This window comes from Archocentrus centrarchus, chromosome 5 (genome assembly GCF_007364275.1).
Source record: "Archocentrus centrarchus isolate MPI-CPG fArcCen1 chromosome 5, fArcCen1, whole genome shotgun sequence".
Taxonomy (NCBI): Eukaryota; Metazoa; Chordata; class Actinopteri; order Cichliformes; family Cichlidae; genus Archocentrus; species Archocentrus centrarchus.
This window is the reverse complement of record NC_044350.1, coordinates 19279875-19302621: the sequence shown is the minus strand read 5'-3', so window position 1 is coordinate 19302621 and position 22747 is coordinate 19279875. Positions and strand designations below refer to the sequence as shown.

The window sequence follows — 22747 nt, the reverse complement described above, 5'->3', positions numbered from 1 at the left end:
TTAATGGCCTAAGAAAAAAAATAAGAGACTGACAGGCTGCTTTCACCTTCAAGAAAGAAAAGGCAAAACACAGGACACTTAACCCACATTGCCTAAGTGTGAATGTGGTTGCATGTTTTGTGGTGGTCAGAGGGGCCGTAGGCACAAATTGGCAGTCATGCCTCTGTCAGAGTGCCCTTGGGCAGCTGTGGCTACATTAGTAGCCTACCACCACCAGCGTCTTTGGGTGTCTAGAAAAGTGCTATATAAGACTAATGCATTATTATTTATTATTAAACATCAGTTCATCAATTGAGAAATCAGTAGTTATACTGGCTTAGTGACTAACTCCTGTGTTTTGCCTTTTTTTTTTTGCGTCTTACTTAATTCACTATATTAAAAAACAAGGATTTAGACCAAATGAAATATGTACATCAAGCTTCGTAGTCAGTTTTGTTTTGAAAATGTTTGATGAGCTGAAGATGACTTGTGCTTTTACACTGCAATGAATTATCATTTTTATCTATTGGTTGTTCTTGTTTATGAAGTAATTTCCAAAAAAAAACCCTTTTTCAAATCTTTGATTCTTTTACAACAACAAAAAAGTACACCATCTATGCAATCCACAGTATTCCTGACTTTGCGCCATTACCCCTAATTCATAGCGGAAACCGGTATTTTACTTCCGCTTGCGCTGTTGTTTATGGTTGCGGGGTTACACTTGGCATTCATTTAAACATTTTGACACTGCAGTTTCTTTTACCTGGCGTAAATGGTACCACATCAGAGGTGGATAAATTTCAAGGATGTTTTAAAAAGCAGCGAGGACGATTCAGTGACAGTGCCTCACAAGTCACTTCTCACTGACTGGGTAAATGACATGAAATTATGGCCCGAAGTCAGCTACATCCACATTATCAATTACCTTGTTTTTTCCGAAGGTGTTGATGGCGAGGAATCACGAATTATAAGAGCACCGAGGCATATAATTACCTTCAAAGCAATAAAATCAATAGGCCATGGTACGTATAAACTTTTTTCTGATGGTTTTCTCGAGATAACGAGTTATTTATCTCATTATCACGAGATAACGATTACCGTTTTCTTGAGATAATGAGTCTTGTTATGGGCCCAGCTGGTACGCTGGCTCATATATGTACAGTATACCATGGGCACGAACTCAGCCAGCCAGCCAACCAGCCGACCCCCGTTGATTTCCCGTTCAGCAAAGGAGCTCCAGGGGAGAGCTGTGAGGAGCTCCACCGCTGAAGGCACTCTGACCCCGCTACCTCCACAGCATCTTTTAGGGATCCTTCGGGGGTGGGGGGTGATTTCCTCTATTTAAACGGCTGTAAATGACTTGTTGATCTATAATCTGTGAAACACGTGTCAAACATATCATGAATGATATCAGGTCTTTTTGAGTGAGAAATAGCATTTCTATCACAAGGTAGAAGCTGCACTCGGTTTTTGGCAAAGTGACTTTTATACAGTATATTAAGTTTTTTTATCAAGGTGAAAACTGTCATTGGCATTAAAAATGTCTTTTTAAACAGAAATCTGGCTCAGAAATCACAACAAATATAACATCGCAGTTCTATAAAGATATTTGAAGTGGCCAAAAAGCTCTGGATTGATTATAATGTAGGTACAATAACACAGACTCCTATAGATTCTTTCATTCTATATATAAGCCCTTCATATATCATGCTGACTGCACTCTATTTATCAATATAAGCAAAGACATTACACATAAAAACACACAGAAACATCGGGATCACTTTATGGCAAACGATCACTTTTTGGCACAACACCGGCATTGGTCGGCCGCCCAGCCCAGTCACAAAGGGCTCACCTTCACCGGGAGGGGGTGTGGGGGGTGCTGATCATGAGCATTCAAGAAAAGATAATCATCTCGTGATCTCGAGAAAACCATCAGAAAAAAGTTTATATGTACCATGGCCGCTCTCGGCTTCCATACTGAACAAACAAGGCAACGTTAACTTCCTTACAGCAGCTGTAGAGCCGAGCAAGAGCATTGGCCAAGCTAAGCACTTAGCATGGCCAATGCTAAGGGAAAGTGGAGTGATGGAGTCAGTCAGCTGTTCCTGTATTGCCAGATTAGGGAAATCATGTAGTCATGCGGCAGCTAGTCTGTGGAAGGTATATCACTCATCTGGATATCAGAATGTTCAGATCACTGAAACAGAAACACTGGACTGGCCGAAGGCTGTGATCGGGGAGATGCGCAGCTGTCATCTTGCTAACTGCTAGGCGTTTACATGTGGAAGGCACACATTGTTTAAGCTTTGTGTAGGCCGCTGTAGTGTCACACTATAAATAAAATAACGTAAAAAAAAAAAAAGGCTGTACATTAGAAGAAAACTTAAAACATAAGGAAAAAATACAGTAATAGGATGTGCAACTGGGTAGTATAATTTTGGGGGAAAAGAACAAATTTACAGAATAAAATAATTTTAAAAAATTTAAAGACTGATGTAATGACAACCGACAACAGCACAAGTTGAACCCGAGCTTGTCTTCCAACTAATAAAGCCGCCCGTTACAGCACAAAGTAACCGAACTTTGTCATTAACTCTGGCTCTGACTTTGGGTAACCGGAAGTATAAAACCGTACAGCGGAAGTAGCAGTCTGCCATGGCAGCCTATGTACGCTCTTACAGAAACATCGCCTAAAAACTGCACATCAGCATAAACTGGGATGGAGCCAACAACAGGGGGAAACAGACCTACATATAAATTTGAACAACACCAGTTATGCATAGGAATACTGCAATGCTCTGGTGGATATAACATGACTTCAGATAATATTCCATGTGCAACTTCATGAAGTTTTACAACAAAACAAAATGCACATTTTGTTAAGATTCTCATATTTCTATTGTTTTGGCATCTTACTTAATACAGAAACAAGAGTTTAGACCAAATGAAATATGTACACCAAGCTTCTTAGTTGTTTTTTAAATGCTTGATGACTTGAAGCTGACTTGTGCTTTTACCTTGCAATGAATTATCATTTTTAATCTATTGGTTTTTCCTTGTTTATGAAGGGATTTCCAAAAAGCACCCTTTTCAAATCTTTGATTCTTTTACAACAATAAAAAAGTACACCATCTATGCAATAGTATACATCACCTGGAAATACAGCAGCACCACCAACTGGGCTGAAGCTACGGGGAGTCAGACCTACAAATAAATTTGAACAATACCAGTTATGTGCAGGAATACTGCAATGCTCTGGTGGCTATAGCATGACTTTAGATAATATTCCATGTTCAATTTCATAAAGTTTTACAACAAAACACAAAATGCACAATTATTATTATAATTGTCATAATTTCTATTATTTTAGAAAAATAGAAATTATTTATTTTGTATTTAAATTTTGATTTTACAATATATGCATAAATATTTACTCTTTTCTGGTATTTGTATTTTCCAATGCTGTTAGAGACAGGAACATCTTCTACATGAGAAGTGCTTCTAGTTTTTACACAAAAAAATATAATGTAAATTCATCAGTTGAGAAAGCAGCATTTCTACTGGCAAAGTTCTGTTTTATGCCCTGTTAATGCATCTTACTTAATACAATAAAAAGAGTTTAGACCAAATGAAATACACTCCTGATCAAAATCTTAAGACCAGTTAAGAAATTGCAAGAATTTGCATTTTGCACTATTGGATCTTAAGAAGGTTCTAAGTAGAGCTTCACAATGCTACATTAAAAGAAGAAATTGGCGCAAGAGACAAAAACTTTTGAGCAGGGAATTTATTGAAAACTGAATTTACACTCAAAGATGATTTTTTTTTTTTTTTTTTTTTTAAAGCCTGTCATGTCTCGCAGTTTTCCCAATTGGAATATGATCCGAATGCTCTGGTGTACCAAACATATTTGCTTTTCCAAGAATAGCTCTGTAAGTTATCCAATAGGCCACTCTTGTTAATGTTTGTATTTTTATTTTATTTTATTTATTTACACCAGGCCTGACAGGTAGAAAGGAAAGGGTAGGAAAAAAGAGTAAGAAAGAGAAAAGAAAAAAAAAAACAAAACAAAACAAAGGGGAGAAAAGAATAATCAAAGAATGATAAACACATATATATATATACATACACACACACACACACAATCCTGCAGTTGCTTACAAATAATATGTGTATGTGCCTCTGTCATGGAACGTACTCACCAATGGGGGCAAGAAACTGCAACCACGCTCCCCGTGATCCAGAGGCGAACAGGGAAGGACCCAGGGGACGCGGCCTATACACAGCCCACTAGGACCTCAGAAGACAGGAGGCCACACATCCCGATGGCAACTGCGCACACACCCCAGAGGAGGAAGGAGGGAGACCCCAGCCGGATCCCCCCACGGTCAAACGGCAAGAGTCCAGAGAGCCAGAGGCAATGAGCAGCCAATCCCCCCACAGGCCGGCATCCCCCGCACGAGCCGAGACTGCGGCCCCAGGTGCCCGAGACCCGCCCGACACCCAGCAGAGCCCCCCCCCCCCCCCCCCCCCCCCCCCCCACACACACACACACACACACACCAAAGAGGCCCAAGTCACCCTCAGACCAAACATGATTTCTTCAGCTGATCAAAAGTTTAAGACCATAGCTCAAAAAACCCCCAAAAACAGATATCAAAGTGTCAATAAAAGGACTCAGTAATGAGTAGCTCCACCATTCTTGTTGATCTCTTCAAACAATCGTTTAGGCGTGCTTGATGCCAGTGTTTCCAGGAGGCTAGTGGGAACATTGTTCCAAGTGTAGAAGATGGCTTCACGAAGGACATCCACTGTCTGGAACTGATGTCAATTTTTGTAAACTTCCCTTGCCATCCATCCCCAAATGTTCTCAGTGGGATTTAGATCAGGGGAACATGCAGGATGGTCCAAAAGAGTGATGTTATTCTCCTGGAAGTCCTTTGTCAGGCTGGCATTGTGAACTGCAGCATTGTCCTGTTGAAAAACCCAGCCATTACCACACAGACGAGGGCCCTCAGTCATGAGGGATACCTGCTGCAGCACTACCACATAGCCAGCTGCTGTTTGACACCCCTGCACAACCTGAAGCTCCATTGTTGCATTGAAGGAAAACGCACCCCAAATCATGATGAAGCCCTTCCCTCGCAGATGCCGTCTGATGGTTATTGGGCTGCAGTCAGCACCAGTAATGGCCTTAATTTGGTTAGAGGATTGTCCCGTGTCTTGATGGACAGCCAATCGGATCCTGCGGCTCAGCGCTGGTTAAATTTTTCTGGGTCTACCACTTGACTTTTTTGTTCCATAACCCTCAGGATCATTTTAAAAAATGCAAAATAACTCTTACTGCGTTCAACCTCAGCAGCGATGTCATGTTGTGAGAGGCCTTGCTTATGCAGCTCAACAATCCTACCTGTCATGGTCCAGGGTCTGTGGGACCCTGTGTGTTTTTGGTTTGGGTTTTATTTGTCTGTTCTGGGGTTTTTCTTTTGTTGTGGGGTTTTGTTATGTTTGATTTTCTAGTTCCTTGTGTTTCCCTGTGTTCAGTGTCAGGTCTGTATCTCTGTTCCCTTGAGTCACTTCCTGTTTTATTTTGACAGTCTCGTGTTCCCTGTGCTTTGTGTTTAGTTTTGCTTCCCCTTTGTCATTAGGTTTATTTGGTTCACCTGTCGTTCCCTGTTTTCACTTGCCCTAATCCCCTTGTGTGTATTTAAGCCCTTATTTTTCCTCTGTTCTTTGTTGCGTCGTCGTCATTGTTTCCCCTAGTGTTCCCCTCTTAGCTGTGTGTTTTCTAGTTTAGAGGTTTGTTTTTCTCTTTCTCCCAGGTTTCCGGTTTGTTTTTGCCTTGGTTGAGATTTCAAGTTTTTGTGTTTTGTATTATTCGAGTTCCTGAAAATAAAGCAGTTTAGTTAAGTCTGCGTTGAGTCCTGCATTTGGATCCACCCCTCCCTCCACGCAGCCCCCACTGTGACAGTACGACGCAACCACCATAGACCCAGCGGACTACAACTTTTTCGAGCTCGACATGTGAGCCGTGCCTCGCTTCTGACTGCGAGTCGCGGTACATCAGCATGCACCTCACCCTGGGAGGGCCTGGCTGGAGGAAGAAGCCTTGGTGTTGCCGCTTCCCACCTCTGTCTCAAGCTTCCTCACAGCAGCTGCCTGCCTTGACAGCAGCCACCTCTCCCTCTGCCATCATGGAGATTGGTGTGGGTGGCTGTTTCTCCTCCCCATCGCAATGGAAGATGCCGCCCCCACCAACCTGCTCTTCGCCCGCCGCATTCTTGGCTCAAATGTGGGACGTGCACGAGGAGCCTAACACCACCGCACTTCCTATTTACACAGGCAGGAGGAAGCACGGCTCTCGACGGTGAAATCGACAGCCTTCGCCTGCCGCCACAGTGGACTCTGTCCAGCCACAGCTCACCCGTTTCCCCTGCCGGACCACTGGTTAACCAGCTCCGTGTGAGTAAACATGTCCCTTTGTTGCATGAGTCTTTGTGGGAAAACATGGGCTATTCGTGTTTTGTGTTCGAGCAGGGAGAACATTATTGGTATAAGGACAATGTGGAGATACTTGACTCTCCTTTGCTGGTGGAAGTCTACAAGTCCATAAAAAGTGATCAGATGTCAAGTGGCTTTGTAAAATTGAACTGTAATTTTTCTGCATTCAAGCAGATACTAGTAAAGACCTTTTGTGTTCTTCTGCTGAGACTGCTTTTGCTTGTGAGGCTCCTGCAACCCATCAGAATCAGAATCAGAAGGTTTTTATTGCCATATGGGTGAACAGGTTCACAGCATTAGGAAATTGCTGCGGTACTTCGTGCTTACAGAAAAAACAAATAAGTATAAAAACTATAAGACAATATACAAGTATACAAATTGCAAATATACAGAGATATTAGAACTAGAACTATAACACAATATTACAAAATTACAAAATATACAGTGCAGAGACTAATTAAAAGATAAAAGAATGTAAACTATATTCCAGTAATATGTACATCAGTGCAATCAGACAGGTGCATAAACATAGGGTCATCAGCATTTGTGGAGGGTGGTGGTAACAGTCTTAGGGTTATTGTTCATGAGTCCAACAGCAGAGGGGAAGAAACTGTTCTTATGGCGGGAGGTTCTGGTCCGAATGGACCGTAGCCTCCTGCCTGAGGGGAGAGGGTCAAAAAGTCTGTGCCCAGGGTGAGAGTGGTCGGTTGTGATCCGACCTGCACGCCTCAGTGTCCTGGAGGTGTACAGGTCCTGGAGAGATGGAAGGTTACAGCCAATCACCTTCTCAGCAGAGTGCACAACGCGCTGTAGTCTCTGTTTGTCCCTAGTGGTGGCTCCAGCATACCACACAGTGATGGAGGAGGTAAGGATGGACTCAATGATAGCAGTATAGAACTGCACCATGGTCCTTGCTGGCAAGTTGAATTTCTTCAACTGCCGCAGGAAGTACATCCTCTGCTGGGCCTTTTTGACGACAGAGGTGATGGTGGGCTCCCACTTGAGGTCCTGGGTGATGGTAGTTCCCAGGAAGCGAAATGAGTCCACTGTGGTGATGGGGGTGTCAGTCAGGATGATGGAGGGTAGAGGGGCTGTGTGCTTCCTAAAGTCCACTATAATCTCCACTGTCTTCTGGGTGTTCAGTACCAGGTTATTGTGGCTGCACCAGGACACCAGACGTTTGACCTCCATCCTGTAGGCTGACTCGTCCCCGTCTGAGATGAGTCCGATGAGAGTCGTGTCATCTGCAAACTTAATAAGCTTGACAGACTGGTGGTCAGAAGTGCAGCAGTTGGTGTACAGGGAGAAGAGCAGAGGAGAGAGGACACAGCCCTGAGGAGTGCCAGTGCTGATGGTCCGGGAGTCCGAGACATTCTTCCCCAGCCTCACGTGCTGCTTCCTGTTCGTCAGGAAGTCAATGATCCACCTGCAGATGGGATCTGGCACGTTCATCTGGGACAGCTTGTCTTGGAGGAGATCAGGGATGATGGTGTTGAAGGCAGAGCTGAAGTCCACAAACAGGATCCTGGCATAGGTTCCCTGGGAGTCCAGATGCTGTAGGATGAAGTGCAGAGTCAGGTTGATGGCGTCGTCCACAGACCTGTTGGCTCTGTAGGCAAACTGCAGGGGGTCCAGAAGGGGGGCTGTGAGGGACTTGAGGTGGGACAGCACCAGACGCTCATGACCACAGAAGTCAGTGCCACAGGTCTGTAGTCATTTAGTCCAGTGATCCTTGGCTTCTTGGGGACAGGAACAATGGTAGCGGTTTTAAAGCAGACAGGCACGTGGCAAGCCTCCAGTGAGGAGTTGAAGATGTTTGTGAACAATGGGGCAAGCTCGTTAGCACAGTGTCTCAGTGTGGCAGGTGAGACACCATCTGGACCTGGAGCTTTGACACTCCTGAACTGCTTTAGCACCTGGTCCTCCTGAATACAAAAGACTATGGGGGTGGGGGAGGAGGGGGACTCTGGGGTGGGAGTCCTTGATGATGTGGGCTTCTCTGAGGTGTGGGGAGTGGGGGAGGTTGGGGGGTGAATATTTGTGCTGGCTGTATTGTAGTTGGGACTGGTGGAGGTGTGAAGGCTGCTGAACTGACCATCAAAACGACAATAGAACTCGTTCAGTCTATTTGCAGTTTGTAGGTCGTCTGTGGAGTGGGGGGTTTTAGGCTTGTAGTTGGTAATCTGCCTAAAACTTTTCCATACAGAGGCCGCGTCGTTCTCTGAGATCTGCTGCTGTATATTCTCAGTGATGTGATCTAGCAGTGGCCACTTCCTTGCTAAACCTGTACTTGGCCTCTTTGTAGCAGTCTTTGTCCCCACTTTTAAAAGCCTCCCTCTTCTCTATCCACAGCTACTTCAGTTTGGGAGTAAACCAGGGTTTGTCACTGTTATAACTCACCCTGGTGCGTGATGGCACAATCCTCGCAGAAGTGGATATACAAGGTTACAGTGTCCGTGTAGTCATCCAGACTGTCACAGGCAGCCCTCATTGAGTCCCAGTCTGTAGTTTCGAACCCATACTGCAGGATTCGAGTTATCCAAAGCTGTCCCTAACAATGCAACTACTGAGAGAACTGAGTTCGTTGAGCCAGCTAATAGTGACAGGTTGCACTCTTCGGATGGATTAAAATAGGACCTTTCTGATTGTGTTTTTGAGCTGTGTGAACAATGGATTAAATTGTGCAGTGCTCCTGTTAGACCCCCAGAACCCACACCCATTCCTGCCCCATGGGTGAGAGCAGCTACGGACAGGCTCTCTCCGGCACCCATCCCTGCTCCTCGGGTGAGGAGCACCCAGTCTTCAGTCAGCGCTTCAGAGCCCCCAGCTTCGCCCACGGTCAGCGCTTCAGAGCCCTCAGCTTCGCCCTCGGTCAGACCCTCTGTTCCCTCAGCTCTAGCTTCCCCAGCTCCCTCAGCAGCTTCAGAGCCCCCAGTCCCTTTAACTTTGCTCCTCTCTGGCAGCACTTCAGCCCCTGTTCCCTTAGCTTCAGTGCCCTCAGTATCAGTCCCCTGTGCTCCCTCCTCTTCAGGCCCTTCAGTTTTGGTCCCTTTAGTCCCCTCGGGTCCCCCTGTAGCTTCACTCCCCTCCGCTCTGGTCCCTTTAGTCCCCTCAATCCATTCTATCACCTCAGTTCCTTCAGTTCCCTCTGTCCCCTCCGTTAGCACATCTGCTCCTTCGGTCCCTTTAGCTCCCTCAGGTTCAGTTCCCCCAGCTCCCTCAGCTTCACCCTCTTCGGTCCCCTCAGTCTCTCAGCTCCCCTCGGTCCCCTCAGTCTCTCAGGTCCCTTCGGTCCACTCAGCTCCTCGGGTCCCCTCAGCTCCCTTGGTCCCCTTAGCTCCCTCCTCTGGTCCCTCAGCTCCTTTCGTTTTGGTCCCCCCTGCAGCTTCAGTGGCCTCAGTCCCTTTAGATTCACTCCCTTCAGGCCCCTCAGTTTCAGTTCCCTCCTCTATTTCGGTCCCTTCGGTTCCCTCTGGTCCCTCTGCTTTGGGCCCCTCTGGTCCCTCTGCTTTGGTCCCCCAACCACCTCAGAGTCACCCCTGCCAGAACTTGCCATAAAGCTGCCCACACTGCAGCCCCAGTCGTTGGAGGAGACGGCTGTGCATCCTGCTTGGCAGCATGACGCTTTCGAGTTCACTGGCTCTTTCGAGTGTCCTGAGCCAGCCTGCCTTCATCAATGCCGCCACTGGGACCGCGGTCGGCCTCCTGCTTCGCCTCGTGGCTGCCGCCGCTGGGACCGCAGTTGGCCTCCTGCTTCGCCTCGTCGCTGCCGTCACTGGGACGACGGTCGGCCTCCTGAACTGTTTTGTTTTGCCATGGACTTCCTTCGGCCTCCTGTGCTGCCTCATTCTGGGTTTTTCTTTTCTTGGACTGTTTTTTCCAGCTCTGTGCTGCCTTTTTTTTTTTCCCCTCTTTTTTTTTTCCTCTTAGGGCCCGTAACTACCTGGACTGTTTTATGGGTCCATCCCTCCCTCCACGCGGCCCCCACGTGACACTACCACGTCAAAATGTAAAATGCAAATTCTTGCAAATTTTTAACTCTTAAGATTTTGATCAGGAGTGTATGTACACCAAGCTTCTTAGTCAGTTTTGTTTTGAAAATGTTTGACTTGAAGTTGGCTTATGTTTTTACATTGCAATGAATTTCCACCCTTTTTGTTCAAATGAATCAGAGTTGTGGTTTAAGTTGTAAGGCCTTACTTGGCCTCACCCTATGTATGTTATAAATTGATTCTCATCTTATGAACCAAACTGTTTCCTGCATTCCACAGGTCATACTTATTGATACAATAGTAGACGCTTATACGTGACCTAAAGTCATGTTTATGCACTGTGCAGATGTATCTGTTTAAAAGAAAAGGTGATGCTGAACACTACTGATTTTACATTGTGTTTGGGTAGTGTTGCTTACCAGCAAAACGACCACTATAGCCATGACCTCTCTGTGGTGTTAAAAGGGGTTGACCTCTAGTGGGCTGCCATCTCTGTGGTGTTTCACCTTCCTTGGGTTTATGAAGCACGTCGGTGGTCTCACCCAGAGGCTTTGTGACCACCATAGATGTGAGAGGGGTCACAAAGCTGTACTTCAGCGAAAGCTCTAAAGCCTCCTTCTTCACTTTTTCTTTCTCAGGTCCAGAGACCTGAAGTCTGTGCCACAAAGGATTGAATGAATATGACATTTGACACTGAAGTAAAGTATAATTAAGTAAATTAACTTAACCAAAAAATGTTTACATGTGTATTTTTAAAGAACTGATATGGTAGAGGTAGAAACCTAAAAGACTACTTGAATTATGAGCATGGATAAAATAATATTCTGCCAGACGACCTGGAGAGCTTGTGACACCACTGAGAACCAAATTTATTGGAATTGAAAGCTTCAGTCCAGAGTCAGTTACTTAAAAAATTAATTAACTAATTAAAAAGAATTTGAAGCAGTGGTTTTAAAGGTGTCACTTCCATACTGCAGCTACATATTAGTCACATTCATCAATGATGCACAACCAGTTCTTCAAACTTGCAATGCATGCATTGTTATAAATTGCAAACATAGACGCAACTTGGGAAGCTGCATAAAAATCTTCTAGTGGGAAAAAATGTTTGTGCTTTTAGGGAGTTCAGAACCAATGCAGGCATTTTAAAATGCTCTCTAAATTTTTTTTTAAACCTCATCAAACTTGGACCCAAACTAGATCTTGCTTCCTTACAAAGCATACAAACATGCACAATTTCACCACCTCTTTTCTCAGGGATTCACTTTGTCAATAAATTCATGTTGAAATGTTCAGATTAATGTTAGCTTTCACCTAACAAATCTTGAGCCTGACACCATTACTACTGGAAACTGCACCGGAGTTTCCCAGCAAATATTGAAACCTGTGTTGTAAAAAAGACTATGTGGACTATTGAACTGCAAGTCAAAACAAATTATTTAAAGATGTTAGCACAGGCACTGGTAAATTATGATGTCTTTTACAACATCTCAACTCTGTTCTCAGCTCTGTTTGCACTCAACAATTAATTTAAGTGAAAGGTTGCTACCCTTTAAAAGTAGCTAATTGTTAACAAGCAGAGGAGGAGAGATGGAAAATATCATACTCACTCTTTGTCCAGAAGCTGTTTAACTGTGAGATAGGCCCAAACCCTCTGGATACGGTCATCAGACACTCTCCCAGTGGATTCCACGGTGGCATTTGGGTTAGAGAATATGATTTTTCTTTTACTCTGTCACAATTTAAATGTAAAATAATGTCAGTCTATAGGGGAAAAGAAGATTGCAGCTGATCAGAATTGTGAATTAATCCTTACTGAAATGGCCACAACTTGAGGGGTGAAGGTTTCAATGTCATTGTCTGTGATCTGGCCAGCCACCACAATCTCAGAGCCATTATAATACTGACTGAAGTTAGTCTGGGTTAGATTGGTCCCGCCCACATAGATCATCATCACATCTGTCAGCAGAGGTGTAGCCACCTCTTCATAGAAACCCTGTTAGCACACAGTATGGAAGTTATAGAAAACATGCTCATTTTTCAGATGTCAGTGGTTTCAAATTCCATGAAAAGAAGAGTACTTATAAAATACCTTCAGCTGTAAATCAGCATCAGAGTCTTCATAAATCCGCCGTGCCACACCGTCATTTTGCAACGACATTTTCTTAAGGAACTCAAAATTAACATCAAAACCAAAACCCAGACAGTACAATGGGAATTTGCCTGCAATAGCCTCTCTTACATTTGACTGTATTTTTTCCAGATTCCTCTCCCCTGAAAAGACCAAAGACACATCCAGTTCAGCTAAGAACACAGTGTAGTCTCACAAATGCTAAAAACCGCTTGATTAAAAAAAAAACTAAATTCTTGAAAAATTACTAATTAATTAATAATTATGAAGTCTCACAAATTAGGAATGTTAATGGCAATAGGCTCACAAAAATCTCAATTTCATGAAATATCCATGGACATTTGTGAACAGGTGTGCTTTATTACAACCTGTGGTTGGGTCTCCATCTGTGAGAAGTATTAGGATAGATGCTGAACCTTCTCTGTTATGCACATTCAGCATACTTGCTCCTTCCAACACTGCTTGATTTATGTCTGTGGCTGAAATGCAACAATGACAACAACAAAGTGTCAGTACTGCCATTCTGCTGTCAAATGTTCATATTCCAAGGAACAGAGTTACTGTAAGATCTCACATCCTCTCGCATTAATATTGCGTGCAAAGTTTTTGGCACTTTCCAGGTTTTTACTGTTGGCCTGAACAAGTTCCTGTTTCCAGTGAAAAATGTTGCCATCAAAAGTGATCAGACCAAAGTGGTCATCTTCTGCCAGGTCATTCAAAATGTAGATTAATGCAGTCCTAGTCTGGGGAAAAAACTTCATAGATTAGAACTTTTATGACAAGAAGAAACTTTTATATAACATGTAATAAATTGTGTTTTTGTCTTTGGAGTCGAAATAACTTCAAATACCTTACCTGCTGTATTTTTCTGCCACCCATTGAGCCACTTTGATCAATAACAAAGACAACATTTTTTGGTATTCTGGGAAGATTGGATGGAGCAAAGTGATGAACAAAGTACCCAGCAGATTTCTAAGGGGAAATTATAAGAAAGACGATTGGTTATAATATTATTTAAGTTTATTCATGAGGCTTTTTTTTTAGCCCAAGTCATACAGTTTATGTTTGTGCAAATGGCTAAAAGACCAGTGTTTACCTTGATGTGTCCCAGTCCGTTGTCCCTGTTGACATCATAAACAATAATCAGATCTCCATTCATACCTTGCTCTCCACAGCTGTCACATATTTTCTGTTGGTCAACTGTTGGATAGAAATGCACCCATGCCTGGAAACAGAATAAATCAGATTCTACAGACACTTGATAGAGAGCGAGAGAGAGAAGTGATTTTATTTTCTGTTTACCTGGTTTGCTTTCCATTCATTTGATTTAATTTGAAAGTTATACACAGTATATACAAGCCCCTTTTAAAAAATGGTTGGCCCGCCTCTTGCAAGAGGGGCCATATTCAGTGCTTTCTGGGTTGGACAGCACATAAGGACAGAGACCCCAGCGGTCCAATCCCTGGTTGATAAATCTGGCTTTGTGAACATGGAACATCACCTATCTGGTGTGGAAAGAGCCTCAGCTAGTACTTGAGGGTCAAGAAATAGTGGTTAGATATAGTCAGGCTTGCCTCAATGCAGAGCATGGACTCTGGAACCAGTCTCTGCACCACTCTGGAGTTGCCCTTGGTGAGAGGCAGTGGGCAGGTGTGGGTATCAGTTGGATGCCTTTACATCTGTGTTTTCTCTGGTGGACGAGAGGGTTGCTTCCCTGCACTATCGGGTCAGGAAACGGGTCCTGACTGTCATTTGAACTTCTGCATTGAATGACAGTTCAGAGTACCCAGCCTTCTTGGAGTCAGTGGGCAGGGTGCTTAAGGGTGCCCCGACTGGAGACTCCATTGTCCTGCTGGGGAACATCAACACTCACATGGGGAACAGTGTAACCTGGAGGGTATGACTAGGAGGAACAGCCTACCCAATCTGAGTGGTGTTCTGTCATTGTCTTCTGTGCTAACCAGTTTGTCAATAACAAACACCATGTTCAAACATAAGAGTGTCCACAAGTGCACTTAGCACCAGGATGCCCTAGGTTGCAGGTCAAAGATCAATTTTGTAATTTTTTTCATCAGGTCAGCAGCCATATGTATGGCTGCTGTACAGAACTGTGACATCAGCCATATGTCATGGACATGAGGTTGACGGCATAAATCCCCTAACCCAATGGTGGACGGTGAAGGGAGCTGTCAAGCTGAGCTTGGTTGGCTTGTGGCAGCTGACCAGTACCGACAGCCCAAGCAGAGACCAGCTCTAGCAGCTTCCAATTCACACTGTATACAGCTGACCTCAACTCAAGATATAGTCAGGTGGTGGAAAGAGTACTTCAAGGATCTCCTCAATTCCGTGGACATACCTTCTATAGCAGAAGGAGAGGGGACGACTTCCTTATCATTGTGGCTGAGGTCACTGAAGAAGTTAAAAAGCCCTCCAGTGGCCAGATGGAGTTCACCCTGAGTTCCTAAAGGCTCTGGATGTTTTGTGGCTGTCTGATTAACATGTCTCTGCAACATCATGTGGAAGTTGGGGAAGGTGCCTCTGAATTGGCAGACCAGAGTGGTGCTATCCCTTCTGAAGAAGGCGGACTGGAGAGATCCAATTTCAGCTTCTATGCCAAGGTGCTCGAGAGGAGAGTCTGCCTATTATTCAAGCCTCAGATTCAGAAGGAACAGTGTGAGTTCCATCCTGGTCATGGAACACTGGACCTGGAGGCATTTGTCCATGTCCCTCGGAGCATCTTGTGAGTGGTACTTTGGGAGTACGGGGATTGCTACAGGCCATTCAGACCCTATACAAGAAGTGATTGCTTGGTTTGCAATGACGGCAGTAAGTCAGACTCATTTCCAGTGGCTAGAACTTCTAGGTGCATCGATGCAAATTCTTTGGAGTAGAATTAATTTGTTCACATCTATGACCCCCCCCCCCCCCCTTCTTTTTTTTTTTTTTTTTTTTTTTTTTTTTTTTTTTATTTTTCTGATGTTTGTGTCTGTCTTATTAGCAATTCTTTAGGTGCCACCTTCAGCTGAAAAGTAAAACTTTTCAGCTGAAGTTCAGCTGGAAAATGTTGAAGCCCCTGTGTGACAAAAGAACATATGTGGACTTGTTGTTTTTTTTGTTTGATTTTGTTGTTTCCTATAATCAAAACAATAAAACTACTTTGAAATAGAACTTCTAGGTGCAGCCAAGTCATGGAGGGCTTCTGCTTTGATGGTCTTAGGATCAAGTCCCTGCTCTTTGTAGATGATATGGTTCTCTTGGTTTCATTGGGCAGTGACCTCCAGTTTTCACTGGGGCAAATTGCAGTCGAGTCTGAGACAATGGTCCTGAATGGGTCAGGGACAACTTGTTGCCCTAGGTTGTATCTTGTTCACAAGTGAGAGGAGAGTGGAGCTGGAAACTGACAGAGGGGTTGGCACATCTGCAGTGATACTGTACCAGTTTAAATTAATTTATTTTTAATATATATATATATATATATATATATATATATATATATATATATATATATATATATATATATATATATATATATATATATCCATCCATCTTCTTCCGCTTATCCGGGGCCGGGTCGCGGGGGCAGAAGCCTAAGCAGAGAAGCCCAGGCTTCCCTCTCCCCAGCCACCTCCTCCAGCTCATCCAGAGGGACCCCAAGGCGTTCCCAGGCCAGCCGAGATACATAATCTCTCCAGCGTGTCCTGGGTCTACCACGGGGCCTCTTCCCGGTGGGACATGCCCGGAACACCTCACCCAGGAGGCGGCCAGGAGGCATCCTAATCAGATGCCCGAGCCACCTCAACTGGCTCCTTTCGATGTGGAGGAGCAGCGGCTCTACTCTGAGCCCCTCCTGGATGGCCGCACTCCTCACCTTATCTCTAAGGGAGAGGCCAGCCACCCTTCGAAGGAAACTCATTTCTGCCACTTGTATTTGCGATCTTATTCTTTCGGTCACTACCCAAAGCTCGTGACCATAGGTGAGGGTAGGAACGTAGATTGACCGGTAAATCGAGAGCCATGCTTTTACGCTAAGCTCCCTCTTCACCACGACGGACCGGTGCAGCGTCCGCATCACTGCAGAAGCAGCCCTGATCCGTCTGTCGATCTCGCGCTCCCTTCTCCCATCACTCGTGAACAAGACTCCGAGATACTTGAACTCCTCCACTTGGGGCAAGAACTTGTTCCTGAGCTGGAGATGGCACTCCACCCTTTTCCGGCTGAGGACCATGGCCTCAGACTTAGAAGTGCTGATTCTCATGCCAGCCGCTTCACACTCGGCTGCGAACCGTTCCACTGCGAGCTGGAGGCCCCCCCCTGACGAAGCCAACAGAACCGCATCATCTGCAAAAAGCAGAGATGAGACTCTGAGGCTACCAAGGAAGAAGCCTTCCGCCACCTGGCTACGCCTAGAAATTCTGTCCATAAAAATTATGAACAGAATCGGTGACAAAGGGCAGCCCTGACGGAGTCCAACACCCACAGGAAACGAATCCGACTTATTACCGGCTATAAGGACCAAGCTCTCACTGTGGTTGTACAAGGACTGAATGGCCCGCAACAATGGGCCAGACACCCCATACTCCCGCAGAACCTCCCAAAGGACACCCCGAGGGACACGGTCGAATGCCTTCTCCAAGTCCACAAAGCACATGTAGACTGGTTGGGCAAACTCCCACGCACACTCGAATATCCTTGAGAGGATAAAGAGCTGGTCCAGCGTTCCACGACCAGGACGAAAACCACATTGTTCCTCCTGAATCCGAGGTTCGACTAACGGACGCACCCTCCTTTCCAGCACCCTGGCATAGACCTTACTGGGGAGGCTGAGTAGTGTGATCCCCCGAAAGTTGGAGCACACCCTCCGGTCTCCCTTCTTAAAGATGGGGACCACCACCCCGGTCTGCCAATCCAATGGCACTGCCCCAGATCTCCACGCGATGTTGCAGAGGCGTGTCAACCAAGACAGCCCTACAACATCCAGAGCCTTCAGGAACTCAGGGCGAATCTCGTCCACCCCAGGGGCTCTGCCACCAAGGAGTTGTTTAACTACCTCAGTGACCTCACCCCCAGTGATGATCAAGTCATCCCCCTCATCCCCAGACTCTGCTTCCACTACAGAAGGCGTGTCAGTGGGATTCAGAAGGTCCTCGAAGTATTCCTTCCACCGTCCGACTATAGCCTCAGTTGAAGTCAGCAGCACCCCCCCGCACTATAAACAGTGTGAGTGAAGCACTGCTTTCCCCTCCTGAGTCGAATGACGGTTTGCCAGAATCGCTTCGATGCCGTCCGAAAGTCTTTTTCCATAGCCTCACCGAACTCCTCCCACACCCGAGTTTTTGCTTTGGCCACTACCCGAGCTGCATTCTGCTTGGCCTGTCGATACCTGTCAGCTGCCTCCGGAGTCCCACAGGCTAACCAAGCCTGATAGGACTCTTTCTTCAGCTTGATGGCTCCCTTCACCTCCGGTGACCACCATCTGGTTCGGGGGTTACCACAACGACAGGCACCAACCACCTTGCAGCCACAGCTCTGAGCAGCAGCCTCAACAATGAAGGTGCGGAACATGGTCCATTCGGACTCAATGTCCTCAGCCTCCCTCGGAATGCTGTCGAAGTTCTGCCGGAGGTGGGAGTTGAAGATCTCCCAGACTGGGGCTTCTGCCAGGCGTTCCCAGTGCACCCTCACAATACGTTTAGGTGCGCCAGGTCTGTCCAGCATCTTCCCCCGCCACCTGATCCAACTCACCACCAGGTGGTAATCAGTTGACAGCTCAGCTCCTCTCTTCACCCGAGTGTCCAGAACATACGGCCGCAGATCTGATGATACGATTACAAAATCGATCATCGACCTGCGACCTAGGGTGTCCTGGTGCCATGTGCACTTATGGACATCCTTGTGTTCGAACACGGTGTTTGTTATGGACAAACTGTGGTTTGCACAGAAGTCCAATAACAAAACACCATTCGGGTTCAGATCGGGCAGGCCGTTCCTCCCAATCACACCCCTCCAGGTCTCACTGTCATTGCCCACGTGAGCGTTGAAGTCTCCCAGCAAGACTATGGAGTCACCAGAAGGAGCACTCTCCAGCACCCCGCCCAGCAACTCCATAAAGGGTGGGTACCCTGAACTGTCATTCGGCGCATAAGCGCAAACAACAGTCAGGACCCGTTCCCCAGCCCGAAGGCGCAGGGAAACTACCCTCTCGTCCACCGGTGAAAACTCCGACGTACAGGCAGCAAGCCGGGGGGATACAAGAATACCCTCCCCAGCTCGTCGCCTCTCACCGAGGGCAACTCCAGACTGGAACAGAGTCCAGCCCTTCTCCAGGAGACTGGTTCCAGAGCCCAGGCCATGCGTTGAGGTGAGCCCAACTATATCTAGCTGGTATCTCTCAACCTCACGCACTAGCTCAGGCTCCTTCCCCACCAGAGAGGTGACATTCCATGTCCCAGTAGCCAGTTTCGATAGCCGGGGATCAGTCCGCCAGGGCCTCCGCCCTCGGCCACCGCCCGACCAGACCAGTATGTATGTGTATATGTATATATATATATATATATATATATATATATATATATATATATATATATATATATATATATATATATATATATATATATAATTAGTTGTGTTAATTAGCATTAGATTTGAACCAAACTTCAATAGTTGCAATTGTTGGGCCAACTGTCACCACTACATCAAAGACAGACTCTGACTCTGCAGTGGATATCAGCGCAGATGAGCTCGGGAACACTTCAGGAAACTGTGAAAGCATTTGTTAGCATTTGTATTGTGTGTGTATATACAAGAATGAAAAATAAACCAGAATTTTGGAATACATTTTGTAATTACTGATACAGATTGTTATTCATGCACTTCGTTCATTTTATATTCATACATTTTGTACTCTAAGATTATACATTATGGTCATACATTGTAGGCTGCCACTCATGGGAAATGAAAAATCTTCTGATAAGATCTCAGACTGTCTGTTGTGACAAGGGTCATGGTTACTTACGATTTTACAAGTTAAACATTTCTGTACCTGTTTATCGACATGTGTTTTGGTGATGGCATTAGCGAGGGCTTTGGTGCTTAGTCCTCCTTTCACATCGATGAAACTGATGCCAGCGTCCTCGTGAATGTACACATCCACCTGGGATTAAGTACAATAAAATGAAACAGAAGATCTAATCAGGGTGCTGTTACCTCAGCATTATTTTCCTAAATTATCAGTGACCAAATACCAACAAGGCAGTCACCTTGAAGTCTCTGACAGGCTGCATGGGTCGAGCGTGGATTTGCAGCTCGTACTTGCCATGTGTGCGTTTCATCAATTCCTCATATGTGAGTTCAAAGGTGACCTTTTTGTGAGCAGCCACAGTTACAGAGGTCTTAAATTCCTCCAGAGTCCTCCCTACAGAACTATGACAGAAATAATAATCATCTCATTAAATTTAATCTCACAGCAGGTAATGGCTGTGGCTTGAAAATGAATTGGGAATAAGTCTACTTAAATAATATTTTAACACACACTATTTGATTAAAATTATTTTAGAAAACTGAAGATAAAAAGAAAACACCAGAAAAGGCAAAAACAATTTTGTATATCTCAGACTTTTTCTTTTTCTTCTTCCTTATCCTGTGGGACAATTACCATTATTCTAGAAATACAAAGCCTATCGGTCTAAGACCTATAATTTAATAATTCAAGTCATACCTGACAAGCCCAGCACTTTCTCCACGGGACACAGCTTCAGTGTACTGCTGCTGAGCTTGTTCCTTAGCTTTCACAACACCGTCATAAACCTGGCCATCGATGAACCTGAAGGGGACCGACAAGAGCCCTTACATAACTACACATTACTGTATAACCTGCAAATTGTTCTCATGATTCTTCACTGTACAATTCTCTATTTGCAAATGCCTCTGGATGGTTACAAATAATTTGTTCTTCACACACATTCTAAATTTACTGATGAAGGCATTCTTGGGAATCCGAACATGGAATTCAATTTCCTTTGACTCGTCCATACGATTGACCACACGGCTTGTGATGACAGTGGTGGCATAACGACTGGTCACTGTGGAGTTGATGTGAAAGCTGTAGATGTCCCAGTCATCCTGCAAAAACACATTTCATAAAACATTTGCTTAACCCTTTTACGCATGAATTATGATAACCTACTTCAGGATTTATTTCCCAAGTGTTTTTAGTTCTCTTTGGACATGGAAAAAAAATTTCAAGTTCACTAGGGTGGACAACATGTGTTTGAACCTCAACTAATGAAATATGTTTTTAAGAAAACAGTTAAAAGAAATAATTTTGTGAACACTATAAAATGTGTTTTTAATGATCTTTAACTATGTGTTCACAACATGAACATATTCCACAACTGTTCAATGTATTGCAAAAACATTAAACCTCTTGACATCAAAAATCAAACAATCAACCATTAATTGAAACACACATAATACAGTCTAGCTGACTCCAATCATAACATTATAACAACCTACTACTTTGAAAAACATTTTCTTTCAAAAGTAGTTCAGTACATCAATATAGTGTCTTTTTTCAGTGGGAAAAGTTTATCTTGTATGGAAATTGGCAAAACACTACATCTGCAGCTATTCCCAAATCACTGACTGTACCACGCCCAACCAAACCCTGGTACACTTCAAATCTGTGCATGTAACCAGAGCTCCCTACTCTAACCCACACTTTCACACCTCAGGGTTTGGGTTTCTTTGGGATATACTGCTTCAGAGACAAACGCCCCTTGAATGGAATGATCTGTCCATCAATTGATTGGAATTCCCCAGGATCCACTGCTGATCGAAGGTTCTCTTGAGTGTGTCCAATACTGGTCTGATTTTTCTTATCAGCATTTCCTGGTTCCTGTGAGTAATTATCAACAAATTGAATGTACCCGAGGACCTGCTCAAATCTGTTCAGTGGCACGGCATTTGCTATCAAATCAAGACGAAGCCCCTCTTCTGCTGACCAGTACATTCTTGATCTTGGGTATCTGAGGTATGACATGACCAAATTAATCCCTAGAAACTGCTTCAATTCAGCATTTGTCAAGGCCAGATTTTCTTTTCCTTTTTGCAGCACATAGAGGTTTCAGTTCAAACAGCTATTGAATTGCTGTCCACTGTAGTGCCCACTATGCCTGAAAGGGGTAACCAAGTTTACCAGCTGACCGTAAGTCAGGTGCAGTTGAAAAATAGATGACATCACTAATAAAATAAGGAAAGTCAGAAAGACATTCAGCCTTCAGAGTTCAGTGTATTTCACCTAAAAGAAAGATCATGAGCTACAAAAAAAAAAAAAAAAAAAAAGTGAAACATTAATAGCATGGTAAAAAAAAAAAAAATTAAGGATTTTATTCCTTTGAAATGGTGGTGTGGCCCTTTAGTGTCCTTACCTTGTTTGGCAGTGTGGTCACCATAGCCAGCAGCAGCCCAATGAGGGTGATTTGCACCACAGTTCTCCCCATGATGCCTCCTATCAGACTGTAACCAAGTCAGCTGAAACTAGCTTTTAACCTCATGTAAGAGCAGCATTATTGTGTAATGTTTTTTTAAAAGGTCAAACTATACTTTCCTGCTATCCACTTTCAGCTAAATATTTACTGCTTACCCAGCAGTGTTGACATTGAGGGTCACACCAGTACATTTCACGAGGACTTTGTTACCACTCTACTTTCCTTCAATCAATTATCAACAACTTTCTGTACACCCACTCGCTAAATCATTCCCCCAAAGCAGCAATTTACCAGAAATCCAGCAGTTTCTGTAACCTTTAATGTATGTGTTATCAGCACATGTAGCAATCTCTTCATTTGTGATAGAAAATACTGTTTTAACAAATTAAAGAGAGGCATCAGCAATAATTTGTCTGTGCACTGTTGATGAGCCTTAACCACTAAAATGAGCTCACATTTCCCTTTGACCCAGAACAGGAATAAAGTAAACATACAAGGACATGTATGACCAAGATTCCCTCTCTTGATCAACATCCTTCAAATTCCTGAATAACAGACTTTATTATAAATAGTAAAGATTCCCTAGTTTCAGAGGACTTTAAAATTTCTTATATCAGTTTAGTGGAGATCTGAGCTTAACCCAGTCTTTATGTTCT

The 22747-nt window shown here is 44.4% G+C and overlaps 1 protein-coding gene across 1 annotated transcript in view; it reads right to left on the bottom strand.

Moving 5' to 3' along the window:
• LOC115780969 (inter-alpha-trypsin inhibitor heavy chain H3-like) overlaps nt 1–22166 on the bottom strand; it is a 42713-nt gene extending 20547 nt beyond the window's left edge. Inside the window, exons 1-14 of the mRNA XM_030730439.1 lie at nt 22032–22166; nt 20564–20724; nt 20321–20425; nt 19863–20025; nt 19646–19756; nt 13703–13831; nt 13462–13578; nt 13181–13349; nt 12975–13085; nt 12568–12749; nt 12292–12471; nt 12086–12207; nt 10895–11130; nt 3136–3186 (exon numbers count right to left, since the gene is read on the bottom strand). Coding sequence (XP_030586299.1) covers nt 3136–3186; nt 10895–11130; nt 12086–12207; nt 12292–12471; nt 12568–12749; nt 12975–13085; nt 13181–13349; nt 13462–13578; nt 13703–13831; nt 19646–19756; nt 19863–20025; nt 20321–20425; nt 20564–20724; nt 22032–22103 — 1909 coding nt within the window. The 5' untranslated portion in view covers nt 22104–22166. The remainder of the gene's footprint in view (nt 1–3135; nt 3187–10894; nt 11131–12085; nt 12208–12291; nt 12472–12567; nt 12750–12974; nt 13086–13180; nt 13350–13461; nt 13579–13702; nt 13832–19645; nt 19757–19862; nt 20026–20320; nt 20426–20563; nt 20725–22031) is intronic.
• Nucleotides 22167–22747: the final 581 nt, after the last annotated feature.